The following is a 16035-nucleotide window of genomic DNA, read 5'->3' as shown; positions in this document are numbered from 1 at the left end:
AGGAAGTTCCGTTCCAACACACGAAAAAACTTCTTCACGGTTAGGGTGACAGAGCACTGGAACAGGCTGCCCAGGGAGGTTGTGGAGTCCCCTTCTCTGGAGATTTTCAAAACCCACCTGGATGCAGTCCTGAGTAATGTGCTCTAGGCAATCCTGCTTTAGCAAGGGAGTTGGACTAGATGATCTCTAGAGGTCCCTTCCAACTCTGAAAATTCTGTGATTCTGTGAAAGCCTTGCTGAAGTCAAGGTAGACAACAACCACTGCCCTCCCCTCATTTATCCATCCAAGTCACGCCATCGTAGGTGGCTGTCAGATTAGTCAGACATGACTTCCCCTTGGTGAATCCGTGTTGACTACTTCTGATAACCTGCTTTTGAGATGATGCCCAGAACGAGCTGTTCCATCATCTTTCCAGGGATGGAGGTGAGGCTGGTCTGTAGTTTCCTGATTAACAACGACGCAAAAGAACAATCCCATCATCCTGCAGGAAGCGACTCAAGCAAGTGGTAAATCAAGTCTGTGGTTTTGAAAGGATCTTCTCCTCTTTTTAGAAATTATTCCTTTATGTAGTTTTAAGGGACGCTTTCCAGTCCATCTCATGGCAGCATAAAATCGATAGAAGATATGCAGACTCACCTGTAATGGATGAGTTGGATAAGATAGAAAAGGAGCAGACGTGCTGGGACGGATTTCCAGATGGCCTGGGAAGCAGTGTTCTCTACGTGAGAGAAACAACAAGAAACCAAAACATTTAAACACAGAACAGAGGGTAAAGCTCATCTTCTAAGGCACAGAAGTTCACGATACCTTCCAGAATAAGCAGAGTATTTACATGGCATGACTATAATGCAACACACACAGCAATAATGTCATCTTGAGAAAGAAACTACATATGGAATCATATGTTTCTTCTGTAAACTACTACAAGAGAAAATTTCCACACGGACAATTCTCTTAGAAATGACAATTAGAACTACATTCCTTTCTGATTATTCTTGCAGTAATTTTCAAATCTCCCACAGAATTACAGCAATGATCTTAAGGATGTGATCTAGTCTGTCTGCAAACTGATCTTCCGTTACGATCAAACAAGTGTGAATTAATGAGGCAGCTCTATGTGCTTGGGAACTCTTAAAACAAAAGGAATTGCACAGACCAGAATAGCTCAGTACCAAAAAATAGTACGTACGTAATTTCTAGGTCTCCTACTCTTACAGAGATCAGAAGAGACAAAAGGATATATTGACACTTGGTAACTTTGTCTTCCCCAAACAATTGTCCATTATTTTGGTTTTGGATTTCTTGTATGTTCTCCACATGCCACAAGTCCCTAGGATAAGCCTGTGCTTTCACAGTGGCATGTGCCTTTTTGCTGGGTTATCAGAGTGGTCTAAGGGAGGTTAATGCCTGCCTGTCACCAAGGTGCCATGACAACAGGGTACCTCTTCCATACATCTCTTGGCAAGTCCCATTTTTTTTCCACAAATCATCGTTCTTTCAAATAGTGTTATGTTTTATTTCACTACAGAAGTTTACACTCGCCCCAGTTTAACAGCCATTAGTGAGTAGGAAGCAGGAAAAAAATATCTAAAGGGAGATCTTATTGCAGTAGCACTGACAGCTCTATCATGTTCAGGATAACACATGAACACACTGCTTGCGCATCAAGCCCGGAACCTGCTTTCAGATGAGGGGCTTGTTTATTTTTTCCAAACTACCTCATGCACTGGGCTACTAGTACTGTTGAGATTCCTCATATAGGGAATGCAACATGGCTGGCTGGTTACAACATAGACTAAAACGCTCATTCCTTCCTCTGTTTAGCTTCACTTCTCCAGTGGATGTATGAGGGAAGTTCTGTTTTCTATTTCATTTAGGTGCAAATCATTATAGCCTTACTGATAGCTATCCAGGAAGCAAAACAGGCATTTCACACTTTGCCAATTCCTCTCACCTGTACTACTAATGGCTTCCGCAAGTGCCTGTTCCGTAATTTCCTTGGCTTTGGCAAGAAGAAGTCCGACTGCATCTGGACAAGAATAGGAAATGCATTAGAAAGTATTTTAAGCATGCAGACACAAAAAAAATGTAACACCCAAAACTCTGTTTTTCAATAAATTTGTAACTATTTATTAAAACACTGCATTTTGTTTCAGGCAGTAGAATATTCTTTCTACTAGACCAGGAAAATTTTCCACCAGGAATGTATTTTTTTTCTTCTCGTTTCAAGGAGATAAAGCTTGCTCCCAAAAAAAGCCGTTTCACTACTTAACTACTGTAGCTTGCTATGTAGTTGCTACTGAGATTGTATATATATATAAAGAAAATGAATATTGGAATTAAATACAGCAATAAGGTTGTATGAAAATTAGCTGCACGATAAGAAGGGTATCAGTTTTGCTAAACCTGGCAAATATATTTGCTGGAGCAACTTAGAGTGAACCAGCTTCATCAGGCTGCGTTATGGCATTCAGATTCAGGTCTCAGAGGTGATGTCACTTCAAAGCATAGTTATATAGTCAAAATCCAACTAATCTCAGCTAATATGTTATGCTTGAACATCGCTGCTTCATATGGAAGCCCATACTTTCTGATGAACAAAAAACCCCTGTAATACCTACTGGAAGCTGGCTCAGAAGCAACAGGCTACTTTTGTCATTCAGTCATCTCACTTACACTGATTGTGTCTAAGTGCTGCCGGAAGGTCAGTTCTGCTTCTTTGCTAGGCAAGAAGAGTTTCCCATGGCGGCTGTTAGGTGGTAGAGTTGTAGGAACTGCGAAGAGTCCACCATCCGCATCAGCGCTTCCAGAACTTGAAGGACCAGCCACCAAGAGAGGTCTAGGGAGGTTTCTCAAACCTGCAAGATTTTAACCAGCAACTTTAATGAAGTAAAGTGAAAACAAAAATAACCTATTTAGTAATTGAAGGATCGTACAGAGAGCTGGGACTTATGGATTCTGGCTCTGCCACCATCTGTTTGGGATCTCAAATCACAAAACTCTCAATACTTCAGTTTTCCCACCTGCAAATTGCCAGTAGTTACCGGCTTCATAAGGACAATGCAAACATTCACTTGCTTTGAAATCCTTGGAAGAAGGAGGTTAAATGCAATTTTTACAAAACTAAAAAAACTAGAATCTAAGCACCCAGTTTTAAGCCCCACACAGACTGCGTTAATCAGTTTATCTATGCAGCTTGTAGAAACACTTGAGGGCCCTTCCCACTAAACAAACTACGTATCTACCATAAGATAACACAAACACAGACCCATTCTACAATGTTTATGATTTATTTACACTCCCACCCCCAACCCTATGGTAATTCAAAGTGCAACCCCAACAAAGCGATTCTGGTGACAGAGGAATGAAAGAACAGGGATCAATTCACCAAAATACCTTCCAAAAGATGGATTGTCTTAGAAATACATTTGGGACATTGAAACAATACAATCCAGCACAAGCTTGGGCCATGCTAATGCAGACATGGGTCTAAGCAACAGTATTCAAGAACTGTTCTGAGAAACATCAAGCTTTATTTACCTAACAAATTAACCTGCAGGTTTTATTAGCCTCCTATTTAAAAGACAAAATTGCAACTTTCACCCTGCTACTCTAGAGTCTGCTGTTTTTCCAAAGGTTAGTTAAAATTACAGTGTGCCAATCTATCTAAAAATCAATAGAATGCAGAGGAACATAGAAATTTGTGCCTCCTGCCTGACCAGGAGTTAGGGAGAATCATTAATGATAATACGCAGGATACTATCTTTAAAAAAAGCAATAAAGGGATGCAACTATAATTACATAATGGTATTTAAGCACTATAAGTGATGTTGCACCACAGCTGTTGCTTCACTTTTTTCTAAACCTCTTTGCATGATTCTTTTTATCCTCTTTGTCTCCCCAGCTAGCTGCGTAGCTTCTGTGGAGCTGTCAGTTTGCCCACGCTTTCAGCTCTTCTGCAGTGGGCACGGGCTATCTTCTAATCTTTATTTTCTACTGAGAAGGCCAAATCAATTCATCTTTAATTAAAAAACCCCAAAAGACAAAACCAAAAAAGCAGTTAGCACCTAGATGGACTCAGGACCAAAGTCTATGAGGGAGCGCACCCAGAAGGCTCATCACCCCAAGTAACCCAGCAGTTACCTTTCCAACAGCCAAACTCCTGCAGTCATTCAATAGCGCTGCGTGTGAGGATATAGAGAAGCTTGATAATTACTCTATACTAAAGGTTGACATGCTGGAACACCATCACCTGGGGCCTAAGCTGAGTGCATTACCCCAGGCAGAACTGCTGAGAAGCTAAACTAATTAGCTAGGTAGAATGCTGTACTGAACACGCTTTTACTACTCCTCTGTTCAAGGCACACAGCTCAGCTGAAACTAACTTGGCTATCTTTGGTACTGTACAAAAGCAGAAACACGTGGTCTGTACTTTTCACTTCCTGACTTTGCTCAAAAGACTACGTGCCTCGTTATAATATGTTAAACCACAGTAGTGCCACACAACCCTACTTGTAATTCACTGATGTCAATCAAAGATGAACATGGATAATTATATTTGTTTTTGAACCAATGAAGCTCTATGTAAACAGAACAGGTGCCTGTTCCTAGGGGATCACTCACAAACTTTTGTTACCTTCTTGCTGTTTGTGGCTGGTATCCTCAGCGGATAGCCTTAGCCTTACTTAAACTGCTTCAGAAAGGATTGTCAAGGCACTAGGGAAGCATAAAGTACAATCTCATAAAAATGAATGTCACAAACTGAGTAAGTTTGAGTCTCCTTGCAAGTCTGATTTAAAAAGGTATGTCCTTCAAGCCTGTGTATCTCGCTGAAATGTAACAATTCATCTTTTTGAACTATTAAATCATTGGCTTTTTACTAGATATTTAAGTATGTCCTTGTCTGCAAGTACATGCAATGAAGCTTTAGACAAAGATGAAACAGCCATTTCAAAATTAAAACTTACACAGAGTACCAAGTACGCTTTACAGCATCAGTTAAATTGCTCATGGTCCATTGCTTCTTACAGCACAGGTGTGAAAAGGACAGCACCAGGATCACAGCTGTTCCCAGTAACCCCAACACCTTCACAGACTTCTCTAAAGTCATAAAACATTTGCTGGCAAATGCAACCTGACTAAGGTATAGAACTGAAATTCCTGGTCTGCATGGCTAGGGGTCACAAGGTATAGCAGCTGTACCTTCTATTAAAAGAAAAGGTAATTCACAATCATACTGTACTTCACAATGGCAGAGTGGCACAGAAAATTTTCAGTCGTTATTTTATCAACAAACGTTACACCATATATTTACTCTCTTGCTCTGTAAGCCTTCACTCTCTCGAGATCCCACACTCTGTCTCAGTCATCTCCTAACAAATGCCAGCACCTTCTGTAGAAGTGACTCGTCTTCTGGATTGTAAACTGTACTCTTGACATGCACTGCTTTTCAAGAGTCAAAGAAGTACTGAATTTAGGACAACTCTAAAGCAAATTAACACATACCAATGCTCTTTAACAGTTAAGCTTGTAAGAGTAAACTCCCTCTCTCTCTGTGTTACATTACTGGGATGTACTCATTGCTGTATGAGGTACTAATGGTCTGGTCTCTTGCCGTGGATTTTTATGAATACTCACCTGAGGAGCTAGAAGCAGCACCAGGAGAAAAAGTCTTGTTGTTGCGAAGGGCAGATTGATTTCGTGCACAACCTGGACTCCTGGTGCTGATGGCAATCACCTTTCCTGGAGGAGTCAGTGACTGCTCCTCTTGAACAGGCTTTATTGGTGACGTGGCAACAGAGCTCATCTCGGGTGTCTAAAATACACGCACATTAAACAAATATTGTGTACTGTTACAAAAAAGTAACAGGCTCATTCTACTTAAGAAGCTTAAAAAAAAAAATACAATCTGACATACTACAATATCTTCAAGTACTCTAATGTGCGTTTGTGGTGGACAGCTGAAATTCCGTTCCTGTGCATTTAGCAGTGTTAAACGTCATTGGTTCAATATCATTAATTTATGTTACAATTGGGTTAACACTCAACAAGCTTCACACAGTGTACTGGACCACCCCAGTATAAAAAGAAAAAAGAAAAAAAGGTAAAGACAGATTTGTCACGGTAATGCAAAAAGTGGTGTTTTTAATTCAGTGCAAAACTAATTTCCATAAACTCTAACCATCTAGAGGGCTCCTCCGGTTGGAAGTACATGTGGACAACAATATTTTGCTCTTAATTCTACACAAGTAGAAACCAATTATTTTTGATTTTTTTCCCATCCCTTCTCCTACTTCATACTGTAATACAGCAATAACAAGAGGCACATGGCAAGGTGCTTTACTGATTTCCCATGCCCATACAGTTAAGTTGTTAAAATGCTTTTCTAGAAAATGCTCCCTTTCCAAGCACTTCTGTGCAACCACAGGCATAAAATTACCACCTGCACTTGATTGCAATGCAATTTGCTACAGTTCGATTTATGCTGGTAATCTTCGTTCCAAGGGACAAATCACAGCACAGTTGGCCATTTTGGCTTCGTTACATATTATCTTGAGAAAGCAGCAGAGATCTAGACAATCAATCCTTCCTCTGTTAAAGCACCTCCTAGCAAAAATATTATAGGTCCTGTTATTATTTGATGAAATGCAGAAGATTTAAGAGATGAAACTTTCCAGAAGTCTACAGGACTTTCAGTTCGGCAGTAAATATCATCCTTGCCTCTTGAATATGTATCAGTCCTATGACATTCATTGCCACAAGAGGAGTACCTCTTTTTGAGACACAGCGAGTATAAAGTGGTATTTGACAAATAGAAGAAAAGGTTATGTTACTTCTTTTTGTTGGAATGTACGATATGGTACGTATCTGAAAGAACTCCATTATTTTTCAGGAGCACTACACTACTTTGATTGAGACCCAAAGAGTACTGAAGTGACAGGGACACACTTGCAAATAATAACTGCTGGGTTTCCCCCTCGTCTTTTATCCCTCTCCCCTCAAGTCTAAGGAGACATCATTCTTTCTAGTTTGTGATTGTTTAATCATGTCATCCCTGGCCATCACACATGTCACCAGAAGTAAAAGTAGATGCCAAAAGATGCCATTGTCACAGATCTGAGAGACATAAGACCAAAAGTCTTTACAGTTCAAACAAAGCCTATATCTGGAGCTGTATCTAAGCAAAGATGGTTTTAAATGTATGGAATCCTACATTCTATGTCTATAAAATGAGGATCAAAAGGAGCTTCGAAGGGGGGTTAAGTCTGCATCCACAAAGAAAGATCAAAGAACTACACGTGTTTGGGAGCAGCGATACATTTGCATCCCATGCTGGAATAGGATGCAAATGCTATCTTTAACTCATCACAGCTCCATCTCAGGAATTCAGTCAGACCTGTTGAATTCAGTGTCTTTTTGGTCTTTAAAAAGACGTTTTCCTAACTTTCAACTGGTTGCACTATGTGGAAATGGCTGCCCACGTGCCACAGGGGCAGATCTTACACATTGGCTACAGTGCACAAGGAGGAACGCAAGTTAATTCCCAGTTGTCTGCCAAAGGACGAAGGTATTTTTCTGGGTCTGTTAAACAACTATCCTAGAGTCTAGGAACTTTTACAAAAATCACTGAGGCAGGCACAGTTATGTTGGCTATGCTATCCCATAGAAATACATCCTTTTCACACTTACACTAAGTGTAACTTGTACTACTTAAACATTGGAAATAAAGGGCTGCAGTTTTCACGTGGAGTATTAATGTCATCTAGGCTCCCCTTGTCATCTAAGCTCCATTTCCTACAAAAGGTTGGACCAGATCACCTGCCGAGGTCCCTTCCATGGTTCTATGAACCTGAGAGAGAATACCAGACACCTACCTAACCTACTGAGGTTTTCAGCAGGGACATTAAATATTCACTGTAATACCACTGAGACCCACAGCAAACCAGAAACTAAAAGGCAGCATAAGACGCAAATGCAGCATATTGAGGAAAAGTCCACTCTGTAACAAGCAGGGCTGTCTTGTTTTCTGTTTGTTTGTTTGGTTTATAACACAAGAATCTCCAACACCTTGACAAAGCCGGTCATTGATCTACTATGAAAAGAGGACCGGGCAATTATCCCCCAGATCAAATAAGAGTTTAGCATCTGGACCAAGAACAAGACCTACTTACTGGTTTGGGATTGACTTCAGTAGAGATAAGTTTTAAAAGGCAGTTTAGGAGTCTCTGCTTGTGAAAGGTGGTACATGCAGGAACAGCACTTGACTCGGATGTTTGCTCCCTAGCATCCTGGGTTTCTGGCTCCAAGACAGCCAACCAGTCATACTCCAGCTGCAACTTGTTCGGTTTGCCCATCATGAGGTAGACTTCAGCCAGCGTAAGGCTCTCAGAAGTTCGTAGACTCCACCCTTCTTCTCTAACCTGTTGCGAGAGCCGGCTTGGGTCGTCCTTGAGAGACTTTGTACTAGATTGTCCCTGAGGTGGAGGTGGAAATGAGGAGCCCAGCTTCTCTTGAGAATCCTCCATTACTGCATCTGTTATATCCTTGGTACAAGCATCAAGCTGCTGGCCCTGGCTGTGGCTAGCCTGAGTTTCAAGTCTGGGTGGGCCACCGCCAGGTGAAGCCACACCACCTCTCGGTAGCTGTGAATAGGAGTCAGATGTTTCTGTGCTCCTCCCGCTTGGAAAAGCCACAGGAGAAGTAACACCAGCTGCTGGAGTAGAGTCTTTCCCATGCAGTTTGTCTGTGCAAGAACATTTCTCTGGGACAATCAGGTCCTGACAGGACTTCATGTACCGTGGGAATGGATCGAGCAGAGACAGCTCCTCCACATCAGGGATCTTGCTGCAAGCACAAGCCGTGCTGCACGATGGTAGCACAGTTGCTTGGTCGCTAGCCAGGGCCTCCCTGCCCTCCACACAGAAGGCCACTGAGCTCAGCTTTTCGTGGTTCCCTCCTGGATCCTGAGGTCCAGAAGGTGGCTTTTGGAGAGAATTAGTGATGCCAAGATTTGAGGCTGTTCCTTCCACCAGGCTGGTCTCTGGGGCACCATCTTCAGTGCTTGCAGAAACTTCAGCTGTGGCCTGAGAGGTTCTGCTTGACTCTGTAGTGCTGTCTGCCCTTCCAACACTCTTACCTTCCGTTCCCCGCGTGTATTTTAGCTGTCCCCTAGCTGTCCCCTGACCACTCTGAATGCCTAGGATTTGTGCAGGTGGTAGTAAGTGAGCATCTTTTGTGTTCTGTTTGCATTTGCCAGTTTCCTGCCAATGCACTGTGCAGAAAGCCTTGGAGTGGACCACTCTGGCTACTCCAGGCAGCGGAGTGAGTGTACAATTCTCTCCTGGAAAGAGATGGAGCATCACTTTCTCCTCTGACAAGCTGCCTCTTGTTTCTGGGTCTCTGGAGTCTTGAAGCTGCCGTTCTTCTAGTGTTTTACGCTAAAACAGACGTGTCAAAGAATACAACCATCATCTGCCCCTTCCAAACAAGCACGTGGTAGTCTATTTTGCATGTTAAAAAAAAAAAAGGAGCTGATCAAGGACATGTTGTCTATTCAGCATAGATATGAAGACTACGATTGGAAATTAAGTCCTTTTGTGTGCTAAGGACTACACAGAAGACCTGTTAAAAGCACGAACTCACTCTGTTCCAGACAAAATTACTTATCTCTGCTTCACACACCACTGTAATTGTAAAAAACCCCAACCAACTAACAAACCCCGATAAAACCCAGCAAAAAACCCCAATGTCACTGCGCAGCAAAACAGATGCCCCTTTCTGTGCAGTAACCGCCATCTTACACGTTTTGACAGTTTCAAGTGTGATGCTACTACTTCTTCCAGGCTCACAAATTAAAAGGAAAAGCCTGAAGTATTGGTTGGGGTATCTCTAATGTTGTATGGCTCAGCATATAGATATGGAACAGGCAGCAGCAGCTACCTAGACAAGAAGCTTAAGCCTTCATATGGTGAAACTGCATAAAGCAAGTGGAAAGATCCGTCCTTAATCTCTTTGCTGAAACTACAAACAAAATCGTCAGTTATTATACAGGCCTCTATGGTGGTCACCCATCTATAATGAGGTAGACTAAGTTCACTATTTAAGGAAATGAAATAAAGCCAGGGAGCTTCTTTTGTTACTAACTAGCTTTTTCCGGGCATCATAGTAGAGGAAAGTTGAAGTACAAGTGCCATATTATGGGATTTCCCATGAAAGGCTCCATTACTGATGCCGAGATACTGACCTCTACCTCTACTCAGCATGGGCTGGTAAATTTATGAGGCAGAATCACATTTCCGATGCACAAACGAACTTCGAATAGGAAAGGAACTGCTCCCAGAACACAGCATACAGAACAGACTATGCAGAAAAAGGATACGATACGCACTTCATGGAGAGCCCACTTCTGCTTCAGGAACTCAATGAGGCTGGAGACTTTCCTATGTAACTCCACAATCATCCTGTATGCAAGAGAAACAAAGTAAGGGAACAGAGAAAAAAAGTCAACACAAGTTCAAATCACAGCCTTGGTGCTAGATTGGGAATTAAGGGAAGAAACTGGCATTCTGTAATACAAGCACAGAGAACATACCCACCACCCCCAAGCTCTAAGAAAACAACCACGAAAAAACAAAAACATATGTTAACCTGCAACTTGAAATTCTAGGTAACTCACAACTGAGAAAGATCTAAAAGCTTATCAGATAAACCTGATTGCCAGAATTCAGGATACTAGTTTCTCCAGATAGAAAAAGATGGGAAAAGATGGCAAGATTTATCTAAACTGCTGAAGTGCAGGCAAGGCACAAAGCTACCACATGAAGTATAGAAAGAGAAGAAAGAGAGAAAAGGGGGCACCAAAACCCCCCAAACATTTACTTTTGCTCTCAAAACTTGTTATAAAATAAACCTAATACTAAAAATCTTCATTCTCCTCTATGCGTGATCTTTGGCCATTATACTGAAGTACTTTATTTGAAAGATCAGAGGCCTTGAGTTTTCTGTCCCAAGTTTTGGACTAGATGTAAGTACCAGGATGAACAGCCCTTGATGACACTGAAACAGCAGCACCAACTACATTTTGCAGGGATATTAAGCTACAAATACCTTCATTTCTGCTAGTATCACTGTGTTGCATCTGACATGGTCTGAGTCTTGCTGCAGGCACCTCTGACCATTGTTTCACCACCCTCCCCTCTCCTTCTGCCTCGTGGTACCCATTCAGTATGAGTTTTAGTAAAACTAGCATTGCATATCTCCATTTTAAACGCACTCTGCTCTGACAACTGGGTATAATTGGCACAAAGTATAGTCATGTCCAACTCTAGTAGCTCTTGTCATTACTCAAATTAAAAGATATAATGAACAATGGTAATCTAATTTTCAAGTCCACTATATCATGTTTACAACAACCACATACTCTGGTTGGACAAAGCCTTCAAAATAAGTACATTTAGGCAAACTGCATTATCAAAGATGAACTGCCCAGTTGGCAAAGAGAACCCTGAAGAGAGAGGGAGATGTTAGAATGCTGTTAATATATCTCCCTATTCTATTCTGCGCACCACAATCAGTTCTTCGTTACCTAAGCCGTGGATTCTGCGCAAGACTCTGTACTCGAGCCCATGCATGATTATTTCGTGGCTGCAACTCCACCGGGACCTTGAGAGGAAGACGTACTGGCTTCTGGTCCTCTTCATCACTAACGCCTGAAGGGAGTTGAAGCACAAAAGGCACAGGTCAAAGCAAGGACAACTCAGTCAGAACTCTATATGCTCAGTTACATGAAAAAAAAGCATCGCAGACACCAGCATCATCGACAGACAATTTAGGCAGCTCAGCTTCGCCAGTGGAGCCTGCTTCCTTAGATTACCACCTGTTCCAATATATTTATTTTTTTCCTTGGACACTGCAGTGGTACTGGAGCTTCCAGTTGAGCAAGCAGTATCAAAATCAGGTGGCGGGAAACTTTGAACAAGTACAGTATTTCAGACCTTTAAAATGCACCAATTCTACTTATTAGGGTAGAAGGAAGAGGAAGAAAAATAGTAATAAAAAAACCTACACATAGCTGAACCAGAGAAGGCAAAAAAAGTCTAAAATGCTCAATGCTAAACAACATGCTTATTCACTAGCATAAGGGACTAAACGTCGCATACAGTGAAAGCACCACTGGTAAAGCAGTAGCAATCTTGTCTGATGTAGCTATTTCCTTTTCAATTTAGCTAGTGACATACTCGAAGCCTTAGAGAGCTGCATGGGTCCTAAATTTATTGGGATTATACAAGCAAACAGGATAAATAAGACAATAGGGACATATCTGTGCCAAACACAAATGTGCAATAGCACAAATTCCCCTGCCAGTGATGTACACACCAAAACAGGCCTACTCTCTCTCATATTCTTCTGGCCATCTGTTAAACGCCTTTCACATTCCAGCGTCTCTTACTTACCGTCTGGATCACAGAGTTTCTTCAAAGCCCTGCACATCGGAGCTTTGATGCGAAGGTTTCTGCCTTTGTAACGAACAGTCGTAGCCCTGAATACATTGAAAGAGAAGTATTTACAGGCACCATTAACCAAAGTTTGTAAAACATACATATTAGGGACACAGAATCAAATACAATCATGGCTACAGGAACAAACAAAGAAACGTAGGGGTTTGCAGGGCAGATTCACAAGAGCATTCAATCATTTCTATCACCTTACTTTTCATTATAGAAATACTACTTTTGTGACTCCCCTCTTCCAGACTTTCATGAATAACTGGCTGTCCACTTAAGGAGGGATTGCTATTTAATAAAGTGAGCTAGAATTACATTACTTCAGTTGAAGAGTACCCTCTGAGACAGCTTCTTCATAAAAGACAAGTGGTTTTGCTTCCGTCTCCTCTTTAATTCTTAATTATGGGAAGAAAAAGTATAAAGTTTTTGAAGTCTTCCATTCTGGAAAATCAACACCAAATCTGTTGCAGAAATGACATCTAACAGCTTGTGCAAGAATCTGAAAAAAGTAACTTTTACAATATGATTTCACTGGCTTTTCACTTCAATACCACATTAACAGCTATAAAGATCCTTAAAAGCATGAGGCCCGTTTTTGCTTTCCCACAGTGGAACTATTTGATTCCTTCACTTCATCAGCCCTGTTTTCTTTTTAGAGACTTAAGAGGCAGGCACTGAGACCAACAGTTACTGATGGCAGTATTTACTACCTATTACTTCCAGCGATCAGGATAAGCTAGCATAGTAGCAGCAGGATTGAACAAAAGTCCTTGCAAGCAAAATGAAAGAAATTACAGAGAATATTCCTGAAGGATCTTATTTTTTCCCATGCTGAAAGGAAGACAACATCAGGCAGAAAGAGCACTTGTCTGCACTGCTACAAAGGAAATTCGCAAGAGGGCAGCAGAAGTGAAGCCACACCTGAGAAGACAGAGCTGATGAGGTGAGCAGCTCAAAAGTTTCAGTTACTAAGCTGTGAATTTCTACAGGTTCACAAGAGCCCAGGGCCGGAAGGGCAAGTTTCCTCATTCTGCACCGAGCTACCAGAAGCTACTGGGAGTATGTTAGCCCTCCCTCCTTCTAACAACACAAGCTCTGACACAGAAGTATCGATGGCTTAACTAATAAAAAAAGGATAAGACTCTCAAGTGCTGAAGAGAAACTAGTAATAGAGCTACTTAAGAAAAAATAAAAAAGACTACAGAGCTACTTGCCTGGTTTCAAATAGCGATTCCTATTTCCACACCTGCAACAGCAGACAACACCACGGCTGCTCTAACAAAAGCACTGTTATTACCTTTCCTCCTCCAACTTAACCCTAACTTGAACTGTTGGAAAATTGAATTGTTTGAAGATAGTGGGTCCCACCAAGTACAACGGTCAGTCTCTGCCAGTGGAAAGACTCTTAGAGGAAGACAAGGTAACACTTATGGATATGTCAATGATATAAGTTAACAATGAAAAGTAAAAGGCAAAACTTCCTCCTGGTCATTGCAATGGACAGCTTAGCCTTAACGCATGAGGCTCAATATCCTCTTTGTCATTATATTAAAGCAAAGATATGATTTCATCAGAAAGTCAGCATTTTTTAGAAAGTATACCTCCTGAAAATAAGTTTAATCATAGAAAAGTAAAAGGCAAAACTTCCTCCTGGTCATTGCAATGGACAGCTTAGCCTTAACGCATGAGGCTCAATATCCTCTTTGTCATTATATTAAAGCAAAGATATGATTTCATCAGAAAGTCAGCATTTTTTAGAAAGTATACCTCCTGAAAATAAGTTTAATCATATGCAGATAATTTTTTTTTTTAATTCGTAAATAAACCAAGTTTCAGTACAAGTGAGTACAAGATCAGTATGAATCCACCCGAACTCACTTATACCAAGTTAATGGGGACTGCAATGTATAAAGACAGGAAACTCGTCTACCAATTCTTCTGCTCTCAAATTCAGCTGGTCAATGATTGGACAACTTTTCTTGGGTCTGAATCCTTAGGTGAAGAATCTCCACTTTTCCTCATAAGCCCAAAATTTGGTCTCAGCCAGCAGTGAGAAGTGGGAGCCTAGTATAAAAGTGCCTGGTACAAACCTGAAGGATTTGGCAGAACCAAGAGAATTCACGGTAAATAAAAACTCTAGATATGTATTACATTTCTTTGTCCAGTGCTTATTATTATTTCCTCCAAGAACAGTAACTGAAAAAACAGCTGAGGACTAAAATCCTTCAACTTTTACTACAGCTCCTAGAAATCTCTATTCATGTTACTTTAGCATAAAACTATGTAACATATCCTTTCAATGAAAGCTACATTTACTCTATTATCACTAATGCTGTTCATCACAGTGAGTAATTTTATAAAGCTCCTGTTGAGACGATAGGATGCACGAATACATCTCACCGCTAGAAAACGCAAAGTCTGGGAATGTGATGGAATGGTTGTACAGAAAACAATGCTGCTGCATGAACATGCCAAAATTACTGTCTTCCTTGTTCTTGCAAGGAGTTAATTACAGCATTACAGCAATCAGAACTGCTGTAATGATTTCCTTGCTTAGTGAAGACACTCCTGTTGTAGTGGAAAACAGTTTCATAATAGCCTCATTACAAAATCCACTAAAGCCAGTGAAAAGAAACGCAGTAATTCAATGCACCTTGAAACAGGTTGCTAAATTGCAAATTCACACTACTTTAGGACAGCAAATTCTTTTGACTACTTGTGCAAGCTGAGACTCTCCTCCTGCATCTTGATGTTAGCTTACACAACACCTTTTTGTCAGATGTGCTCTTGAAGTAGCTGCATACAAGTGAGGAGTCAGAAATAGCATTATTATTATTATTGTAACGTTGACAGTGTAAGGGTGTGAGAAAGGGTTTGTGGGGAGAAACATTATCTCTTCTTAGATTAACTGATATTACTATATAAAACAGACCAGCTTTGTGGAAATTGTTCCCTCACATGACTTCAAGGTGACTGAATGCTCAAAAGGCCATTCGATCCACCTAGAACAGCTGAGCTGATTTGATCAAGAAAAAGAAGGAAGAAAAGCACTGCTGTTAATTTTCATATCTCCTGTTTCTCTTAAAGAGCCTAACTAGCTGTCCATAAAGCATTTGTTCCTGAGTCAGGCTTCCTGGCAGTTGTTCCTGATGAATTTGTCCATCACCTGCCCAGCGGCACTCTGCGTCTCAGATACTCACTATCGGTTACCACCAGAGAGCGACTCAGAAAGGAACACTACAGCAGCATCACAAGCTCCTGGCTGCATTTGTATCTGTGCTAAAAGGTCAAGAGGGGAAAAAAGAAAAAACCCAAACGACCCACCAAAACCTAGGATAAAAGCCAGAAAACAAGTGTGAAATCCATGTATATTACGAAAAAAGGTACTAAATGTATATATATATAAATTTAGGAGAAAAACCTATCGGAGGAAACCAAACAAATGCAAAACTGCTGATAGAGGAGCAAGAACTACTGTATTACCCAAGTACTGATTGAGAACAGCACAGATTAGAAGTTCGTAGTCAAAGT

General features: G+C 41.0%; 1 protein-coding gene across 1 annotated transcript in view; it reads right to left on the bottom strand.

Moving 5' to 3' along the window:
- CRAMP1L (Crm, cramped-like (Drosophila)) overlaps positions 1-16035 on the bottom strand; it is a 48397-nt gene that overhangs the window by 10689 nt on the left and 21673 nt on the right. The window contains exons 7-14 of the mRNA XM_009886369.1: positions 12454-12539; positions 11586-11709; positions 10380-10461; positions 8173-9438; positions 5639-5816; positions 2678-2859; positions 1956-2030; positions 638-719 (exon numbers count right to left, since the gene is read on the bottom strand). Coding sequence (XP_009884671.1) covers positions 638-719; positions 1956-2030; positions 2678-2859; positions 5639-5816; positions 8173-9438; positions 10380-10461; positions 11586-11709; positions 12454-12539 — 2075 coding nt within the window. The remainder of the gene's footprint in view (positions 1-637; positions 720-1955; positions 2031-2677; positions 2860-5638; positions 5817-8172; positions 9439-10379; positions 10462-11585; positions 11710-12453; positions 12540-16035) is intronic.

The sequence above is a fragment of the Charadrius vociferus genome, unplaced genomic scaffold, assembly GCF_000708025.1.
Source record: "Charadrius vociferus isolate BGI_N301 unplaced genomic scaffold, ASM70802v2 scaffold585, whole genome shotgun sequence".
Taxonomy (NCBI): Eukaryota; Metazoa; Chordata; class Aves; order Charadriiformes; family Charadriidae; genus Charadrius; species Charadrius vociferus.
The sequence above is the reverse complement of the archived record's forward strand: the minus strand, read 5'-3'. Positions and strand labels throughout refer to the sequence as shown.